Source organism: Danio rerio, chromosome 13 (genome assembly GCF_052040795.2).
Source record: "Danio rerio strain M-AB ecotype USA chromosome 13, GRCz13ab, whole genome shotgun sequence".
Taxonomy (NCBI): Eukaryota; Metazoa; Chordata; class Actinopteri; order Cypriniformes; family Danionidae; genus Danio; species Danio rerio.
The window spans coordinates 47,503,649-47,525,468 of NC_141033.1; the positions used below are offsets into that span (position 1 = coordinate 47,503,649).

Sequence of the window (21,820 nt, forward strand, 5' to 3'; positions counted from 1 at the left end):
GACAATTTAGCCTACCCAAATCACCAGTACCGCATGTCTTTGGACTGTGGGGGAAACCGGGGCACCCGGAGGAAACCCACGAAGGCAGGGAGAACATGCAAACTCCACACAGAAATGCCAATTGAGCCGAGGTTCGAACCAGCGACCTTCTCCTCGCCCTATATCTTAATTAGCACTATAAATTTTGTAATTGTTGTATTTTCTGTTATTTTTTATTGCTTGTTTTAGTGAGTGTCTGCAGCAATATGGCGATGCCCATAACAAATCTCCTGTCAAGGACAATAAAGTTTTATTACTACTACTACTACTACTATATTTCACCCAATGTTGCTTTGGTGGAAAACAGCACATGTAATTTCAGTCATGAAGCCTGCTTTAACGTATGTGGGTGCAGCCAAAAATATTTAGGTATTTAATTAGTATTTAGGTACTTCCATTGAAATTAATCGTTTGAGTTCTGATTGCTACATTAATTTTATTTGCTGATGTTTTACTGCCTTCTTTGCTAGAATATCTATTTCTTCATTTCCCTCAATTCCTACATGTGCTAGCTGTTGTTTCCTCTGGATGTTTCCTCTTTTTATTTATTTATTTGCCAGTTTTATTGTCGCTTTGGTGGAAAACAGCGCATTTCATTCTGGTCATGAAGGCTGCTTCATAGTATGCTGGTGCAGCTGAAAATGTGACCTCCACAGGACAGTAATGAGATGCAGATTCAGAGTTGTAAAAATCCACAAGGTGGTTTTAATTAGCAAACAATATAAATATTACAAACACAGCAAGTAGCTGAGCAGTTCACAGTGTAAAACTAGATTGTCATCAATCTGGCAACTTACATGGAGTCATAATAGGAGAGACAAAGTGAATATTTTTTCCATATTTTTCATTTGTACTACAATATCTCATTTATCTCTCCTACATACAGCACTTTTAACATGCATGTCAAAGCTGTATTTATAGGAGAAAGTCTTCTCACAGTGTGGACAGGAGTAAGGTCTCTCTCCTGTGTGGATCCGCATGTGTTTCTGCAACGAAAAGTGGCGTGTGAATTCATGTCCACACAAAGAGCAGCTGTACTTTTTATCTGAATGACAGTCCTTGAGGTGTCGACAAAGATCAGACCTACTGAAGTAGGTTTTATTGCACTGAATGCAGGCGAACGGCCTCTCGCCTCTGTGCTTATTTAAATGGTACTGAAGATCAGTAGGACCATCAAACTTCTTCTCACACTGATCACAGCTGAATTTCTTCTCACGCTTGCGTTTGCGTTTGATACCAGTATGAACGCTACTGTGCAGTTTAAGCCAGTCTTTGCGTCTGAACGCTTTCCCACAGACTTCACAGACATACGGCGTCTCTCCTGTGTGTATTCGCATGTGACGCACCATACTTATGTTACTACCAAACTCTGAGCCACACAGCTTACAGACAAACTTTTTACCAGGGGTTGGAGATGTGGAGATGGGAAGCTCATCTTCTGTGTCAGTATCTGATGAACTTTGATCTGATGTTTCATCAGTTTTTACTCGATATTTCAGCCGTCTGCAAAAGAGAGCAGCCGATCCTTCTGTTTTACTCAGAACCAAAGTTTCCACATCATCATTAATGGATTCAGATTTTGGAGCTCCCTGAAAAGACTCTTCATTATTGATCACAGGCTTCATATCGATGCAGTCTGGTTTGAAATCTAATGAAACAGATTAAAAAGAGAAGTAAACATTCAGAGTTTCTCATTACACATGTCAAATTGAAATAAAAAGCCATAGATAAGACTAAAAAGAAGTCATAATATGGAACGAGTCCTATTTAGACTATTCAAAAACATTGCCTCCATAACATTTATTTTTGATAAATCGCCTACTTCAGAAGTCTAATGCACCTTCTCCTAAACATCATCAGTTTGTTACAAAGCTCAGAAAAGTTCACTTGGTTGTTCTCTGTTTACTCAGCTTTTGCTGAGACACGAAGAAAACACAGGATTTTTGTATACTTATACACACATTCAGAAACCTCCTGATCCACAGATTTAACTCTGAACAATAAAAGACTTACATGTCGATCAACAAGAATTCCTCCTCCATTCATTCATCATCTCTGATATTTGCAGCAGACTAAACCCGTAAAGGCACTTTTCCTCTTCTTTGTTTACTGGCCGTTCACCCCTTAGGATCCTATAAGGAAAACCCAAAGCATCACAGAAATTGGTGAGCACATGTGGCATGTCAATGTGAAGAAACATGCAAAATTTTGTGGAGATCGCACTATAGGTGGCGCTACAATAGTAGAAATGGTCCTAAAAACATGCTAAAATGGCTTAAAAATGCAGTAAATGTGCTTCATTTACACACTTTTACAAGTTTAGTAAAATCTTATAACTTTAATTATTTACATGTAATTTTTTTTGTCCATCATGGATGTTTTAAAGGTCTCAAAAACACATATTTTCAATATTCTATCTTTTTAGCCACTATAACAGACTTTTAATTGTCACCTACCATATTTAACCACTAGAGGTTTATATGAGATAGGATAGAGGTAATATGGAACTATTCAAAAACATTGTCTCCATAACATTTATTTTTTGATAAATCGCCTCCTTCGGAAGTCTAATGCACCTTCTCCTAAAAATCATTAGCTTGTTACAAAGCTCAGAAAAGTTCACTTGGTTGTTCTCTGTTAACTCAGCTTTTGCTGAGAGACACGAAGAAAACACGAGATTTTTGTATACTTATACACACATTCAGAAACCTCCTGATCCACAGTTTTAACTCTGAACAATAAAAGACTTACATGTCGATCAACAAGAATTCCTCCTCCATTCATTCATCATCTTCTGATATTTGCAGCAGACTAAACCCGTAAAGGCACTTTTCCTCTTCTTTGTTTACTGGCCGTTCACTCCTTAGGATCCTATAAGGAAAACCCAAAGCATCACAGAAATTGATGAGCACATGTGGCATGTCAATGTGAAGAAACATGCTAAATTTTGTGGAGATCGGGCTATAGGTGGCGCTACAATAGTAGAAATGGTCCTAAAAACATGCTAAAATGGCTTAAAAATGCAGTAAATGTGCTTCATTTACACACTTTTACAAGTTTAGTACAATCTTATAACTTCAATTATTTGCATGTAATTTTTTTTGTCCATCATGGATGTTTTAAAGGTCTCAAAAACACATATTTTCAATATTCTATCATTTTAGCAACTATAACACAGACTTTTAATTGTCACCTACCATATTTAACCACTAGAGGTTTATATGAGATAGGATAGAGGTAATATGGAACTATTCAAAAACATTGCCTCCATAACATTTATTTTTGATAAATCGCCTCCTTCAGAAGTCTAATGCACCTTCTCCTAAAAATCATTAGTTTGTTACAAAGCTCAGAAAAGTTCACTTGGTTGTTCTCTGTTTACTCAGCTTTTGCTGAGAGACACGAAGAAAACACAGGATTTTTGTATACTTATACACACATTCAGAAACCTCCTGATCCACAGTTTTAACTCTGAACAATAAAAGACTTACATGTCGATCAACAAGAATTCCTCCTCCATTCATTCATCAGCTTCTGATATTTGCAGCAGACTAAACCCGTAAAGGCACTTTTCCTCTTCTTTGTTTACTGGCCGTTCACTCCTTAGGATCCTACTACTGAAAAATCCAGCAACTAACATAATATCCAGTAGCGTTAATAAAGTATTACCACCACCTACTGTACTTCTTATGCACTTAAATGATTGATCTGTGTTGTCTGGGTAGCTTGGGGAATAAAATAAATAATTAAAAAATAACTGGGAAGTGACCCATCCACCTCAGAGCATCAGTTCTCAGGCCAAAGCTGGACAAGTAGGTATTGCTGCAGCCTGGAGACCTCCAAGTGGGAGGGACTTAGACCACAAGTAGGTTGGGTTTAGGTGGTGGAGGTGGAGCAGTTACTAATAAAACACATCAGGTTACTGTGAGGTTGGGTTTAGGTGTAGACGTTAATAAAACACAGCAGGTTACTGTGAGGTTGGGTTTAGGTGTAGACGTTAATAAAACACAGCAGGTTACTGTGAGGTTGGGTTTAGGCTTAGACATTCATAACACACAATATTGGACTCTGTGTCATGTACAAAACTAAATAAATAAATAAAAACTCCAGGTTTGTACAGCCCACTTGGAGCTTGAAGGCCCACCTGGAGCCCCAACAACACCCTACAATTAAAATTAAGTCTTCACCAAACTACAGAAACTGTTTCTGGGGATTTTGTGAAAGCAAGTACAGTACTTTAGAAATACTCAAAAATGTCTCTGTCAATGTTTTCAAACTATTATATTTGATTTATAAAGTTACACAAGTGGCAATTTCACATCTTTCACATCCATAACGGAGAGATGTCACATTCATAACAACACTTTTTCCTCATAAATGTGAAAATATTAAATAAAATAAAACCATTTTTGTTTTATAGAGACCCAACTCTTGTCTTTTTGATTAGCATTGTTTCTTTTGGGTTGTGCAGTTTAATTCACAGAATTTCTTCAAAGTGTTTTGTACACTGTAAACCGACAGACTTTTTGTCACATCCATAACACATGCTTACTTTCCACATTTAAAATATAAAAACATGTTTACAGATTGATATTTTTCTTGCTTCTATAACTCTGTGCTCAGTTGCTCTAGAAAATAAAAACAAAAGTTTCAATATAATGTTAACATATACTTTCCATGTGAATTTATGTTTTGAGTTTTTACAGCAAATGTCTCGTATATTATGCTGGAATTGCTCATATATATATATATATATATATATATATATATACACTGTATATAAATCGCCTCCTTTGGAAGTCTTATGCACTTTCTCTCAAAACTCAAAATCATTAGTTTGTTACAAAGCTCTCAAAGGTTAACTTAGTTCTCCATTAACTCAAAACTTGTTAAGATTTTGCTGAGAGACACGGAGAAAACTTGCAATATTTGTGTAGCTACTTATACACACATTCAGAAACGTCCTGATCCACAGAATTAACAATGAACAATAAAAGATTTACATGCCATGTCCTGTTTTGTACGATCTTCTTCTTCTTCTGATATTTGGGCAGACTTGACTCATAAAGGCGCTTTGCTGCCATCCGCAGGTCTTTAAGAGGGTCTTCCAGTGCTTTTTTGCAGTTTTGGCAGACCAAGGAGAAGCTGCATTTTCGCCACCAACTGATTTAGAGTGTGGATAGTTTTAAAGAAAACTAAAATATTTATGTAAAAAATAATAATAAAAAAACTGTATTCTGTCCTTAAATCTAGTGTCTTTCAAGTAATCCTGTCTTTTTGCACTTTACATTACACTGAACCATTTCAACAACACTTTTAAAGAGAAATGTTCAAACCAGGAGACCTAATTCATGAATTAATTGAAATCTCTCCCTTTTTGACAAACTAAAATAGAGTTAGCAGTTTCTAAATGTCCACACTTGTCACATTTCCTAGTTTAATGCTTCTCTATTTTGTGCAGATTGTAGTTCAGTGTTGTATGACCTATTCTAGGAATTGAGTTTGAGACCTATGGTTTATACTCTTCTCAAGCTAGAAGGCGCTTTTTTGCCCCCTCAGGACTTTTTAAAGGTTCAGGACACCCTGGAGAACTTTTTTTTTTATATATTAACAGATGTGTGTGTGTTGAGCATCAGTTAAGACAATGTTAGCACCTGTCAGCTTTAATTGTGGGGAAAACTGGATAATTTTGAGCTTTTGTCAGCTAATTTCAGCTTCCGGGTTAAAAATGATTTTTAGGGCGGGATCAAAATCTGCGACGTAGCACAGTACTGCAAGTGCAATGATGACGCGTCGGTTTCTCATTATTATTCATAGCGGAGTTTTCTTATCCTATGAGAAGAGCCGGCTGCTTAATTATTCATGAGACCTGCCAGACCTGCCAGTGTCAAGCCCGAGCTGAGAGACACGAAAACCACGGCACAGTATTTAGCCATTCATGAAGGCTCATATGCATTTGTTTCCATCATCCACGGGGTTTGTTGCATGTTTTCCCCCGCGATCTTGTCAGGGCCGATCATACAGCAAAGCTGTGTGTGCTGCTAGCATTTTTGTCGGGAGAGCAGCACGAGAATTAGAGAATGGCGGACGCTGTCTTTTATCAGGAGTTCGTTCACATTCAGACACATCGCCGTGCTGCTGTGTTTGCCTAAATCCTCCAGATTACCAGCAGGGCTAATGGTTAAAATAGACAGCTCAGGAGACCTGCTGCACTGAGTCTGCTGTATACGGGGATTGAGGGAGAATAACAAATGCAGCAGGGCATTAAATCACTGTTCATTTCTTTGCATTTAAACTTTGTAAACTATAAACTCATGCGTCTCCTCACGGTTTGTGTCTCATTTTGTGAGCTAACTGACAACAACAGTTGGTTCACTCATGTTCTCCCCTGCTGGCTACGCCCACTCCTGCCCGATGCTCGCGGAGCTCCACGCCCATTAATCATGCATCTTTTGAAAAAATTCTGAAGTAGACTTTTACCGAAAGTGGGGGGTGTCATGGCCCTTTAAAGGGTCTTCCTCTTCTTCTGGTGTTTTATTGCAGTTTTGACAGACTAAGAAAAGATGCACTTCCACCACCTAGTGATTTGGAGTGTGGAGTATGCATCGTTTTGGAAGAAAATTAACATAAATTTATACATGCATGTATATGAAATAAAAACTGGATTCTGCCCATAAATCATGTGTATTTCAAGTAAGTTTTGCACTTTACATTGCACTAAACCATTTCCTAACAACACTTTTAACCACTTAAACCCGGTACCGGGTCCGTGACGTCATCGACTTTCACTTTCAGATTTAAAGGGCTAGTGTTGCACCAGACCCCCGTAAGTGGTGTCGTTTGAAAGTGTAGAATCTATATTTTATGCACATATGCATCACTTTGGTTTTTATTCTACTGAATAAAAGTTATTTACACTTAAATACACAGTATTTTGGATACCCAGGCTGGGTATTGAACATTGGTTCATTTTCATATTTTTTATATGACACATGTACAAGATATAGCGTAAATGAAAGCTCTTGCCGGTGCTCATACAGTTCTAGCATTCTTTTTATCGAATTATATTCATATGCCAAAAACTTGTTGGATTAATTGTGGTGTTTCCATGGCGCAGAAATGTAAACAATACATTTATGATCAATAAGCAGCCCCAGATAGCACAGACAGCTGTCATCTCTTACCTTATACTGTGCGCTTCAGGGCTATTCTCCTCTGTTTGTGAGGTGATGTGCATAAGTAATCCTTTTATATGTCTGATGTGGTCCAAACACAATGAATTATGTTTGATCAAACAAAAGAATAGTGAAAAATGTAAACAAGGATCAGTCTCTGTGGCTTGTATAGCACCTCTCATCAGTTGGAATACAATAACTTTTGCAAAGATTATGGTAGAGACATTTTTCTTTTTCCCTATGATTACAGACATGTGCTGGAACCACCAAAATTAATTACAGCACGCTAGACCACACAGAACATAAAAGGTACACTTTCAAATTTGAGTTTATAAAAAAAAAATTACAAAAAGCGCCTCTTTTTTTAGGTGTTTATTATAACACAGACGACATATACAGATATTTTAAACAAGTGTTTTATGAAAATTCAAAGGGTTTTCTTTAAAATGATACCAAATTTTTGCATTTACACCTCTGCATGTGGATTTGGGAAGCTTTTAAATTTGGGTAGGCAAAATCCAGGCGGAAATCCCAAAATAACAGCAGAGTTTAAGTGGTTAAAGAGAACTGTTCAAACCCAGCAGTCCTAATTCATTAATTAACTGAAATCTCTCTTTTATATGCTTGACTATTTAAAATCATATAGTTTGCAGTTTTACTGTCTACATTTGTCTCATTTCCCAGTTTCATGCTTCACTATTTTGTGCAGTGTAGTTCAGTGTTGTATGAGCTATTCTTAATCTTGATATCTTTCTTCCAACCTCCATATCTTTTCCTCTCGTTTCCAACACACTGTTAAATCTGAAACAGATGTCTTCCTTTAGACCCGTTGATACATGATGTTTGCCATTTCTTCCTTCCATCAAACTTATTCTTTTAAGTTCTGATTGCTGCATTCATTTCTGTTTGCTGATGTTTTACTGCTTTCTTTGCTGGAATATCTACTTCATTTCCCTCAACACCGACATGTGCTGGCACCATAAAAATGTTACCAGTCTTTAAAAGGGTCTTGGGTGTTTCCTATTTTTATTATTTATTTTCACATGTCGCTTTGCTGGAAAACAGCGTATTTCATTTCAGTCATGAAGGCTGCTTCATAGTATGCGGGTGCAGTTAAAAATGCAGGACAGCAATGAGATGCAGATTCAGAGTTAAACCCACAAGGTGGTTTTTAATTAACAAATAATCTACAAAATACAAACAGACTCGACTGTTGTCAATCTGGCGACTTCCGTGGAGTCATCAGGAGGGATCAAGTGAAAAAAACAAAACTCCAATATTTTATATTTGTACTACAATATCTCAGCTGTCACTCCTACATACAGCACCTTTAACATGCATTTTCATGCTGTGTTTATAGGAGAAAGTCTTCCCACAGTGTGGACAGGAGTACGGTCTCTCTCCTGTGTGGATCCGCATGTGTTTCTGCAGTGAAGACTGGCGTGTGAATTCATTTCCACACAAATAGCAGCCGTGCTTTTTATCTGAATGACAGTCTCTGAGGTGTTGATTAAGATCATGTTGATTGAAGTAGGTTTTGTCACACTGAACGCAGGCGAACGGCCTCTCGCCTCTGTGCTTATTTAAATGGCTTCGGAGAGCAGTGGAGCTATTAAACTTCATCTCACACTGATCACAGCTCAATCTCTTTTCCCGCTTGCGTTTGTTGCCAGTATGGACACGAAAGTGTTCTTTAAGCCAACCTTGACGTTTGAACCCTTTCCCACAGACTTCACAGATGTACGGCGTCTCTCCTGTGTGTATTCGCATGTGACGCACCATACTTATGTTACTACCAAACTCAGAGCCACACAGCTTACAGATTAAGTCTTCACCAGGGGTTGGAGATGTGGAGATGGGAAGCTCATCTTCTGTGTCAGTATCTGATGAACTTTGATCTGATGTTTGATCAGTTTTTACTCGATATTTCAGCCGTCTGCAAAAGAGAGCAGCCGATCCTTCTGTTTTACTCAGAACCAAAGTTTCTACATCATTATTAGTGGATTTGGACTCTGGATCTCCCTGAAGAGACTCTTCATTTTTGATCACAGGCTTCATATTAATGCAGACCAGATTTCAAGCCAACGTCTAATGAAACAGATTAGAGAGAAGAAAGCATTCAGAGTTATTCTTCAGTTTCTCATTACACAGATTACCCAAATATGAATAATAAAGAAACCTCTAATGATGTCTGAACACTTATTTAATATCAAAGCTTGCAGCACAAGAAATAGCGTATCAAACACTATAGAAATATTATTGAACATAATCAAAATGTTTTTAGCATCAGTGCTGTAATCTGTATCTGATTTGATGTCTGCTGCTTCTGTGAGAAACACTCTCAAATCTTGAGGTTTTGATGAAGACAGACTTTAACGTCAGTAACAACGAAGCTAAAAAACTCAACCTAGTCTGTGTTTGCCAGTGTTGCCAGATTGGAAATGTCAAAGTATCATACCAGAACCTCAAAATTATCGTATTTTGGAGGAAAATTATCGTACACGAGCCAAACTGAGAGTATACAGCTATTATCTAGACACAGCGTTTTGACACAACGTGCAAATGACCACAATACGTTAAAAAAACTAGGTACCTTAATGGGAAGGTTCAAACTCCACCTCTGAGTTGCTGTCATTGAATGTTGCCACATGTTGAGGGATTTATTTTCTGAGGTGTGCATGCTTTGTTTTGATGAGACTAACTTTGTAAAAAAACATGTTCACAAGACGCATTTGAATGGGGAAAAACAAGAACATCAAGGGAAAACTCCCGTCCTTCTCACCTTCCTTTACAGCATGAATTGTTTTAACATTATTGCTTAAAAGATCGACCTCGAACTGAAAACTACTGACCTAACCACGGGCACGCACAGCAGGAGCGTTAACTCGTGAGAGAGAGCCATTCTCCACGTTGATTGGCTGAGAAGAGGCAACGTAAGATGAGATAGAAAACGTGCCTAACTTCACCTACTCCTCACAGTACAGAAAAGATGCAGCTGGATCAATAAGTAAAGAAGCCGAAGATTACAATGAAGTTTCTTTTAAATGCCATAAAATTCTGAAATTATCGTACATTATAGGATTTTTCTCATTATTGATCGTACATCGTACAGAGGGCGAAATTATCGTACAAATACGATAGTTATCGTACGTCTGGCAACACTGGTGTTTGCAGACTGTTATTCAGTTTTTCCTGGCAACTATAGGGTATACGCTGAAGCATGCTAATAGGACTTTTAATTTGCCAGTAACCTGGGTTAAGCGCTTCAGGCGAACTGAATGCCAATGCAAAAACCGGCGCGTTTAAGGACTGTTTTCTTTAAAAATTAGCTATCTCCACTGGCTGAGTGATATCCGATATAAAGTGGGTCTCAGATTGTACAAGAAGCTCTGCATTAAATTACATTTTCCCCCGCCATATCTTTGTAATCTAAGCATTCATTTTACCCTATAATATTCAATGGAGCTTCTGCGCTAGCCTGCCGATTCTGACAGGTGCGTGTGAGTAAACGGTTTTTGTCTCGTTTTACGCTTGAGCAACTAAATGAATGCCAAAGTTTATTTAACCGAATGTGTTTTAATTACATTACAACATCGATGCTGTAAAAGGAACTGTATAAAATGGAAAAAAGTTCACAATAACAGGTCACTGGATGTTTATCAGTATGGGAAAAGCACTAGCTCGGCATATACCCTATTTGTCCCTCCATACATGTATTCATTTTAGTAAGGCAGCATAGGTTCATATTAGCAGAATATCCTGATTATGGATAACTCAGAATAACCAGATTATTCCTTTACAGAGCTCTTTTAGTCATAAAGATGGTGAATTACACACAGTTATAGGGTGTTTGTACAGTATGATTAAAATATCAAGGTATCCTTGTATGGTGATTACTGCTCTAAAATATGATCTTTTTTTAAATGTCTGGGTAAAAAACAACAGCGTTTTCCCATTGAACATAATATGTATTATTTTTAGAAACATTTAAAACATTTTGGAGCAGTCAACATGTCCGGCTAAATAATTAAAATAAGTGATTGACTTCTGCTGTCTTCATTAGTTTCAAAAACACGGATTTCTTTACAACTTGAAATTCATCTCTGGATAAAGTAAGTCACTGCACTGTTCAGGTCTATCGCATGCTGGATGTTGGTGCATAAGCAATTTGTTTTTCATATATTTCCTGAATCGTAATAAAAAGGTGTGTGGGGGGGAGGGGGTCTATCACTGTATAAATAAATTACTTAATAAATAAAAATACAATAATTATAACATTATGTATATGAAGTCTACATTTGAAAGTATGTAAACAAATACAAAATACATGTAAAACTGTACATAAATAATGACAGCCAAAACACACACGTGTAATGTCTGCTGTGCGCTGACATACACATGTCTGAGTGAAGATATTCACATAACCATATGGCATGAACTCCAGAAGGTTTATCAGTATATATCCCATCATGTGTTATTTTATATATATATATATATATATATATATATATATATATATATATATATATATATATATATATATATATATATATATATATATATTATCAGCACAGTCACTTCACAGTCAGAACACAACTAGCGTTTTCTCTAATTAATTCATGTTTATTTATACAGTGCTTTTTACAATGTAGAATGTGACAAAGCAGTTTAACATAATTCTAGAAAAGTCCAGATTACAGAGTTGAAGTTTAGTTTAGTTAGTTCAGTGTGGTTTAAGTTTCACTGCTGAGAGTTCAAATTAATTTAAACAACCATAATGAAAATATCAATGAAAATATTGCACGTAACAAAATAAAAGTCTTATTTAATTCTGCTCTGAAGATATAATATCTGAAAACAGGTTCCCTTTGATATATTTATTTCTCGCCAAGTAATTTCATTTGGAAGTTTTTTATTTTCAATTTCACTTTAAAAGAAAAGCACCTGTTTGTTAAAAAGCCCAGAAAAGTTAACTTGGTTCTTCTCTGTTAACTCAGTATTTACAACTTTGCTAAGAGACATAAAGAAAGCACGATATTTTTTGTACCTTTAGTGTCAGAAACCTACTGATACACAACTCGAAAATTTAACAGCAAAGGACTCACTTGCAAATCAAAACCTGTGCAAAATCGTCAGGTCTGTTTACAACTGTCCTCTTCCATTCAATCATCTTCTTCTTCTGATATTTGAGGTAGACCAGACTTATAAAGGCGCATTGCTGCCCTCCTCAGGTCTTGGGTGTGCGTGTGTGCGCGAGTCAATCTAGGGCCATATGTACAGTTAAAGTCAGAATTATTAGCTTTTTATTTTTTCCCAAAATTTCTGTTTTCAAATTATAATAGTTTTAATAACTCATCTCTAATAATTGATTTATTTTATCTTCGCCATGATGACAGTAAATAATATTTGACTAGATACTTTTCAAGACACTTCTATACAGCTTAAAGTGACATTTAAAGGCTTAACTAGGTTAATTAGGTTAACTAGGCAGGTTAGTGGATAATTAGGCAAGTTATTGTAACGATGGTTTGTTCTGTAGATTATCAAAAATAAAATAGCCTAAAGGGGCTCATAATTTTGGAGAAATGGTGTTTAAAAAAATAAAAACTGCTTTTATTCTAGCCGAAATAAAACAAATAAGACTTTCTTCAGAAAAATAAATACTATCAGATGTAATGTGAAATATGCTTTGCCCTGTTAAACATCATTTGGGAAATATTTAAAAAAGAAAAGACAATTCAAAGGGGGGCTAATAATTATGACTTTAATTGTACTTGCAAAATAAAAGAAAGCTTTGCATACAAAAAAAAAAAATTGTATTGAGCAAAAAAATAAATAAAATATAAATGCAAATCTCAAAAAATTGCAAAGCGAAATTTTTTTTTTGAATAATAAAGATGAAATTCACAAAAAAACTGCAAATAAAACCAAAAAGTGTAAAAAAAAAAAACAAAAAAAAACAATGATAATAAAAAATACAATATATAGCATTGCCTCATTTTGATTTGCTTTTGAGACAGTGAGTTTTCGATGCTGTTTCATTTTGCACTTAACATTTTTGCATGTTTCAATTTGTGGCCCTGATTTGATCATCCTGGCAAAAAAAAAAAAAAAAACTGTTATTAGAGATGAGTTATTAAAACTATTATGATTAGAAATTAGAATTATAAGGTTCTATTTGTCATTTTTGTCAAAATCGAGTTATTGACATATTCCTATTAAATGACAACTTATTTGCAATATTTGCACTACATTCTTTATATGAATTGTTTACATTTTAATACTTCTTATTTAAAAAACAAGTTTTACACACATATTGTTTGCTATGGAATGTGAAAACTTTAAAGCTCAGTATCTTAAAATCATTCAGAACGCAGATAGAACCTTATAATTTCAAGGGGATGATGTGTCGAAAAAATCTTCTCTCCCTTTAACCGAAATTGGGGGAAAAAATAAACAGGGGGGCAAATAATTCAGGGGGGCTAACGATTCTGACTTCAACTGTATGTACATATAATATAGGAAAACGGGCAATTTTATATATGTCACATATATCAAAAACCTCTATCAAAATCTGAATTAAAACATACGTTTATAGAGGTTCTTTCCATGTGGGAAGAAATGGCCCAGATGACACTTCTGACCAATTAAAACCGGAAACGGGAAGAAGCCTGAGAGCGTTATCTTTAGAAAAACTTATTCTTTGCCAACTATGAGCTATGAACTTGGAGGACGAGACTTCTAGAAGACTGCCCGAATGTTGATGTAACACTTTGCTATGTTTTTATTCAAACGGATCACCCAAGAGAGAGAGAACAAAAAGAGACTTTAGATATCTTTAGATATCCTCAAGTATATCAAACACCGATTGTTAGTTTGCTGTGTATTTACTCAAAGGGATTTCTTCTATGTATTACAGATATCCTCAAGTATATCAAACTTAACCGACATAGAAAAATTTCTCTGGCCCAGCTCTGGCCCACACAATTAGGTTTTGCTTGGCCCACATGCCGTAGTGAATTACGATACATGACTGGACCAAGTCTGACTTCCAGACAAGGGCCAAACATGGACCATATTTGGGTCAAGTCTCAGCCAAGCTAATAACCCATAACTCGGCCTGGACTGGGCCAGATAGGTTGATGTGTCACAATTGCAATGAAATTAATAAACCCATGAAGCATTGAGAAGTAAACACACTATGGTTGTGCTTTTTTAAATTTTATTTAAGGCAACCTGAATGGTAGATTTTTTTTTGTTATTCAAAAATAATTTAAATGTATTTTAAATGTGGACCAACACAGGCCAAACTTACCAGGCTCCATATTTAGTTTTAACATCTGGGCTAAATACTACACTTTACATCTGGCCCAAATCTTGTGTGCCGCTTTAAAGACGGTGCCACGTCTGCCAAACCGATAAGGGTCTGGATTTAGTGCAATCTGGGCTGCATCCAATGCTTTTTAATGGGCTCACCTAACCCCACCCCTAACCCTACCCTTCACAGTGACGTCACTCGCTCCATTTGAGTGCATTGTGTTTGACATTACATTGTTGAGTGATGCAATCTTAGCTTGCATCATAAAGGCTGCATCCAGATATTATTGGCCAAACCTGGGCTATGTTTGGCCCACATGTTGTATGCCAATACCGGATGAATGCCTCCTGTGCCAGCTTTATGCCAAATCTGGGTTAGCATTCATTGCTACCTCGGTAGATATCCTCAAGTATAACAAACACTGATTGTTACTTTGCTTTGTATTTACTCAAAGAGATTTCTTCTATGTATCAGACATCCTTAAGAATATCAAACGTTAGATATCCTCAGGTATATCAAACATTGATAGCTTGAAACCTTAAACATCTGTATTCAAGGCTTGTATACTGTATAACAGGCTGGAGCAGCACGCTTAACTGACTTCTTCATACTTATAGTCTTAGGCCCTTTATAGTCATTGGAGGATGATGTAAAGGATTTTGTTTTGTTGTTGTGATTGTTTATTTCTTCTTTTTGACTGGATTTATTTTATTAACAAAAGTGCATTTTATTTATTTTCTTCACTGGAGTGGACATTAGGTTCAGAACATATCAAGATACCTTGTGTGGTGAGGTATGAATATAATTTTAACATTACACAAGATGGTACTAACAAAACTCTATCTTGGAAATATAGCCAAGAGAGGATTCTGGTTTCTTTATTTAATTAGGGTATTAAATAAAGGCATCCAGCACAATATTAAAGCTCAGTTAGATTATCATCATCATTTTCTTGTCGGATTAGTCCCTTTTATTAATCCGGGGTCACCACAGCGGAATGAACCACCAACTTATCCAGCAAGTTCTTACGCAGCGGATGCCCTTCCAGCCGCAACCCATCTTTAGGAAAAACCCACGGCAGGGGGAACATGCAAACTCCACACAAGAAACGCCAACTGAGCCAAGATTCGAACCAGTGACTCAGCGACCTTCTTGCTGTGAGGCGACAGCACTACCTACTGCGCCACTGCCTCGCCCTCAGTTAGATTATTTGTATTTATTTATTTGTTTGGAAAAACGTCTGATGGCCACTTCCAGCAGGATAACACGCCATGTCATAAGACGCAAATCATCTCAGACTGGTTTCTTGAACATGACAATGAGTTCACTACTCAAATGGCCTCCACAGTCACCATTCCTCAATCCAATAGAGCACCTTTGGGATGTGGTGGAACGAGAGATTCACATCATAGATGTGCAGCCGAAACATCAGCAGCAACTGCGTGATGCTATCATGTCAATTCAGACCAAAATCTCTAAGAAAAATACCTTTCCAATATCTTGTTGAATCTATGCCATGAAGAATTAAGGCAGTTTTGAAGACAAAAGCGGGTCCAATGTGGTACTAGTAAGGTGTACCTAATAAAGTGGCCGGTGAGTGTACATGTACAGCTATCACCACAACCTTCACATCATTCTAAATCTCTTCTCAGAGTGAATGGCAAGCCAAATTAAAGGTTACCATGGGCCAACATTAATCCGCAGGCCCTACTTTGGACATCTCTGATCTAGATAAACTGGGAAATTCCAGGTTGTCTCCTAATTTTTGTTCTTGATATAGACGTTCAGTTGGATTATTTTTATTTATTGATTTGTTTGTATTATTGCTGAATACATAAAATACAATATCAATGAGTGACATTGACAAAAATAACAGAACAATAAGGAACAATAGAAATAATAACAATAACCTCAAGAAAGCAAGAGAGAGAAAAAAACAGAAAAGCATTAAAGTGTTTTGCATTTACAAGGGTTTATTTAAGATTACTTATACAAAGACCTAAATAGCAGAGCAGATGTTAACAGATTTAAGCTTTCTTAGCTTTCTTCTCCTGAAGTCAACTTTATATAATTATCTGTATCTTTTAAGAAGACCACAAAGACCGGTTTACAATTTGAGAATTTACTTTTGTGAACATAAAATTTGCTTAATAAATAATTTATAAAAAAACAAAACAAAACATTATTTTCTTTTGTGTGGTGCGAGTTAAAATACCCAAATATAATCATTTTTAGCTCAGTTTGATTAAAAGAAGTTAGAACAGTTGCATCATGATGACGTGCTACTGCATTTATAGCATTTATATCATTACAACCTTTATTTTTTTGTTAATTTTTGTTATTTTATTTATTTATATAGGTTGTATTATTAACAAAGATGGAAATATTGTGAATGTATGCAATTCCATTGTTACACAGTCTTTTGTGTAATTCTAAAAAAGTATTAATGCCTTTCTGTTACCGTTCAAGCATTGCTAATAAATATATATATATATATATATAAATATAAAAAAGAAGCCTGTCTGCATCACATACTGGACTTTTATTCTGAAAGTCGCACTCTTAAATGACCAAAATACACAGTTTCAGCCTTCACACTGTACGAAAAGCATGTTTTCACGGAAATAACACTCGCAGAGTCATAAAATTAGTCAGAGCAGAACAATGAATGACCGAGAACTTGATCTCACTGAAGAGCAAAAAGCACTTAAAGCTAAATATCCTCCAATCACCAAGAAATATGAGTGTAAGTGGAATCAACTTCTGTTCCGCATGTATCATCATGTAAACCCAGAAACGAACAAACCTACGTAACTAAATGGAAACGTGCTAAAAAGTGTAATAGTCGTCGTATATAGGTATTAATTTAAGACAATTGCTTGACAGGAACATTACAGAAAAACAGTATTAACTGCGAATGCACGAATTATTGCAGCGTGAATGTTTATGAAAATAAATCACGTGGCGTGACGTTACGTGCAGGATTACGTCAGCACGTATCATTCTATTATTATTATTTTTTTGTTGAGGTTGTAAATCTTTAAATATCTTTACACATTACCCCAAGATTAATACTGATAAATTGTGTACGAAAAAATGTCCAGTGTTATTTGTTTATTTGTAAAGCATTAAATATAATGCATCTGTATAATGTGTGTGCTAAATATGGTGCTAAAGTGCTTCTTTTATTCTAGGTTTAGCAAATTAGGTCTACTAGGAGTTATATTCTCATTTTTAATTAGTAAATTAGACTCTTTTATTATTGAATACAAGAAAAATAACATCACTGCATTGAGGAGAAAATCCAATAACAAAAAATAGTAAAGAGAAGAAAAAAAAAACACTTTACAAAACCTCAATCATTAAGAAAAAAGATGATCATACGCTTTAAGAAACTTATTCTTATTATTATTGATAAGCTTAAGAGATTCAATACTGAACGAATTTTCAGCAAAGAAAAGTATCTAGGTATTGCCTTTAGGAACTTATTTTTGTGTATAAAAATGTACAGCGTAACAAAGAAATTAACTATAAGATGAAAAGCATGATCATTACCAGAGAAATACAGAAATATATACTTTATAGACACATTTAAATCATATTTAAATAAGGATAATAAATAAAAATAATGTTGTTACAAAGAAGTTTAACATGAGTGCAGTTATAGAATAAGGGAAATAAAAGTTGCTTTATTTATATTGCAGAAAGTACACACATTAGATATATCAAAATAATCAGCAATTTAGGAAATTGCAGGATATACATTATGCAAAATCTTAAAATGTATCTCTCATATTTTGTTGGATATGCTAAACATTTCAGGTAATAACCATGCTCTCATCCATTGAATACTTTCAGAACAATTGTTCCAGAAAAATGTACATCTTGGGGATGTTTATACAGAATAATGTAACAATCGTCTGACATTTTTTTATCCAAAAAGACACTCCATCCTAGAAAATTTTAGGTGTAATTGTTTTCCTCTCATTAAAGTAAAGAAATGTTTTAAAGTAAAGAGTAAAGTAAAGAACTGTTATTGTCAATGTAGTTATACAACGAAATTTGTTTGGTAACTCACAGAGACCAGCAGCAATATAAAAAGAGAGAAAACAAACAATAGACATAATACTAAAAATATAAGATGTAAAATAAAAAATACTAAATGTAATCAGTCACAGTATTTACATTGTGGCAAATGAGTGCAAACATGAATATCCATAAAGTGTGTTTGTGCATTAGCAGCAGAACATCAGGAAGATAGATAGTGAGTGAGTGAGGGGGGGGGGGGGGGGGGGTGACTGTTAATGTGTACGAAGAGGAGGGGTGGCACAGGCTACAGCTCTGGGGAAGAAGCTGCTCCTTAGCCTGTTTGTGCGGGTCTTCATTGCCTTATATCTTTTCACAACAAAGAAATTAACTATAAGATGGAAAGCATGATCATTACCAGAGAAATACAGAAATATATACTTTATAGACACATTTAAATCATATTTAAATAAGGATAATAAATAAAAATAATGTTGTTACAAAGAAGTTTAACATGAGTGCAGTTATAGAATAAGGGAAATAAAATTTGCTTTATTTATATTGCAGAAAGTACACAAATAAGATATATCAAAATAATAATTGTAATTGTTTTCCTCTCATTAAAGTAAAGAAATGTTTTAAAGTAAAGAGTAAAGTAAAGAACTGTTATTGTCATTGTAGTTATACAACGAAATTTGTTTGGTAACTCACAGAGACCAGCAGCAATATAAAAAGAGAGAAAACAAACAATAGACATAATACTAAAATATAAGATGCAAGATAAAATATACTAAATGTATTAAGTCACATAAAACAAACAATAGACATAATACTAAAAATATAAGATGTAAAATAAAAAATACTAAATGTAATCAGTCACAGTATTTACATTGTGGCAAATGAATGCAAACATGAATATCCATAAAGTGTCTTTGTGCATTAGCAGCAGAACATCAGGAAGATAGTGAGTGAGTGGGGGGGTGGGGGTGACTGTTAATGTGTACGAAGAGGAGGGGTGGCACAGGCTACAGGTCTGGGGAAGAAGCTGCTCCTTAGCCTGTTTGTGCGGGTCTTAATTGCCTTATATCTTTCCCCTGATGGGAGTAGTGCAAAAAGTTTGTGTCCTGGATGAGTAGGGTCCTTGATGTTGCTAGCTCTCCTCTGTAGGCGGCTAGGGTAGACTGTATCGAGGTTTGGGAGTTTAATTCCTATGATCCTCTGTGCAGTCTTAACAGTCAGGGTTAGAGCTCTCTGGTTTTCTGCAGTGCAGCTTGTGTACCACACTGTGATGCAGTGACAGAGGATGCTCTCTATCGTGCTCCTGTAGAAATTTAGTAAGAGCTGGGTCGGTACTCTTGTTTTCTTGAGTTTTCTTAAGAAGAAAAGTCTCTGTTGTTTAAATAAATACACATAACTTGGTAATAAACTCTTTAAGTAAAAGCGTCATTTTGCTAAAAAAAAGTATGACGTAATAAACCCTCGTTTGCTGAAGTGAGTCAAGATTTGAATCACTGATTCGAAACCAAAGATCTGAAAGGCGGCATCGAAGCTTCACATTTGAAGTCATTATTACGTAATTTGGTGATACAATTATAGACCATTTTGAGGAATGTAAACAAAAACAATAGTCCCAACGTATTTCCTGTTTTACATTTTTAATTTCTAGAGCTTCCGAGAATCCAAAAAGAGCCACATATTGATAAATAACGTTATGATAGCTGTTTTAACATTAAGTTATGATTGAATTTCCTCTTGTTACTGATGTGAAATAGTTTGATAACTAGCAGGAAACGGTCATGAGCACATTGAAATGGTCTCGACAAGCGGTTATTCTTTTGTATAAACGTATATTAAACCCAGTGTTAGGTAAGGTTGTTCATCATTTAATAATGCAGCATATCACAGACTGATACACAGATAAAGACCAAAATTCTTAAGCTCAATGTTTATTCATTTATTTTAATACTATATATATATATATATAATATTATATATATATTATGTGTTTGTGTAGATTTTTAGGGTTTGACTGTAAATCATCATCTGAGCAATATTTGATCTTCTGTTTCAGATCTCGACCACACTGCAGACGTCCAGTAAGTATTTACCTGTGAAAGGTGTTCTGTTATTTTTAGTAAATATAACGGAAATAGTAAGAAATGAATCTTGGCTAAGACAAACACTCGAGTGAAAACTGAGGCTAAAGGAAAAGTGAGTCACTTGTGCACTGCTCATATCACTAAATGGACCATTAATGGAAGATTTAAAGCTTGCAAATGTGTGTAAATATATGCGGAGTCACACTACAACCCTGTGGACATTTCATCTCTTTATTCATCACAGGATTCATTCATGGGGTAACTCTCTAGAGGAGGCCTTTGAGCAGTGTGCCATGGGCATGTTTGGCTACATGACGGATACAGAAACGGTGGAGCCCATCGATACTGTAGAAGTGGAGTCAGAAGGTGGGAAAAACAAACATATCTTTTTTTATCTCTGCCGTTACAAACTTAAAGTGTGTTTAAATAAAGTCCCTGTAATGGAAAGTTTGTCATCATTTACTCTCACCCATCTGCATTTATTCACTGAAAGGCTTTTTCTTTTTCAAGTATTTCCCAAAATGATGTTAACAGAGCAAAGAATATTTCACATTATGTCTGATAGTATTTCGTCTTCTTGAGAAAGGCTTATTTGTTTTATTTTGGCTAGAATAAAAGCTCATTTTAAATTTTTAAACACCATTTTAAGGTCAAAATTATTAGCCCTTAGGCAATTTTTTTTCATTGTCTACAGAAGAAACCATCATCATATAATGACCTGCCTAATTACTATGGAGTTAATCTAGGGCCATATATACAGTACTTGCAAAATACAAAACTTACAAAAAATAAAGTATTGGGCAAAAAATAAATTAATAAATAACTGCAAATCTCCAAAAATAGCAAAGCGAAAATACATTTTTGAGAAATAAAGATAAAATTTACAAAAAAACAAAAAAAAAACCTGCAAATAAAAATCATACGGTACAAAAAAAAAAAACTAAAATATTTGCAATAAAAAAGCCATAGATTGCAGTGCTCATTTTAATGAGCATTTTAGGCAACAGTGAGTTTGCGATGCTGTTTTCACGTTGCACTTTACGTTTCTGCGTCTTTCACTTTGTGATCCTGATTTCAAAGTGGGCCACAAAGTGAAACGCGCAGAAACGTGAAGTGTAAAGTAAAAACAGCATCGCAAAATCACTGTTGCCTAAAATGCAAAT

At 35.4% G+C, this 21,820-nt stretch overlaps 3 protein-coding genes across 8 annotated transcripts in view; 1 reads left to right on the plus strand and 2 right to left on the minus strand.

Annotated features, from left to right (window-relative positions):
• Positions 1 to 714: 714 nt before the first annotated feature.
• Positions 715 to 5,110, minus strand: si:dkeyp-2e4.3. Of its 3 annotated transcripts, XM_087277238.1 has the most exons (5): positions 5,043 to 5,080; positions 3,531 to 3,672; positions 2,791 to 2,910; positions 2,053 to 2,171; positions 715 to 1,687 (listed from the first exon to the last, which is right to left on the minus strand). In XM_087277238.1, the coding sequence occupies exon 5, from the start codon at positions 1,662 to 1,664 to the stop codon at positions 903 to 905; it is 762 nt and encodes a 253-aa protein (XP_087133364.1). In that variant the 5' UTR covers positions 1,665 to 1,687; positions 2,053 to 2,171; positions 2,791 to 2,910; positions 3,531 to 3,672; positions 5,043 to 5,080; the 3' UTR covers positions 715 to 902.
• Positions 5,111 to 8,367: 3,257 nt separating this feature from the next.
• On the minus strand, positions 8,368 to 12,403 carry si:dkeyp-2e4.2. The gene is given in 2 exon segments (NM_001128570.2): positions 8,368 to 9,302; positions 12,320 to 12,403. A coding segment is annotated over 1 exon segment (756 nt). The 5' UTR covers positions 9,273 to 9,302; positions 12,320 to 12,403; the 3' UTR covers positions 8,368 to 8,516.
• A 4,762-nt stretch (positions 12,404 to 17,165) lies between these two features.
• Positions 17,166 to 21,820, plus strand: part of tslig1 (tRNA splicing ligase complex subunit 1) — a 31,869-nt gene continuing 27,214 nt past the window's right edge. For 2 of the 4 annotated variants that reach the window (XR_015505126.1, XM_087277908.1), the window contains exons 1-3: positions 17,166 to 17,278; positions 20,630 to 20,654; positions 20,902 to 21,023. Coding sequence is in view for 3 of the 4 variants with exons in the window: in XM_087277908.1 (XP_087134034.1) it covers positions 17,197 to 17,278; positions 20,630 to 20,654; positions 20,902 to 21,023 (229 nt within the window). In the remaining variant the exon portion in view is untranslated. 4 annotated transcript variants of the gene reach the window in all.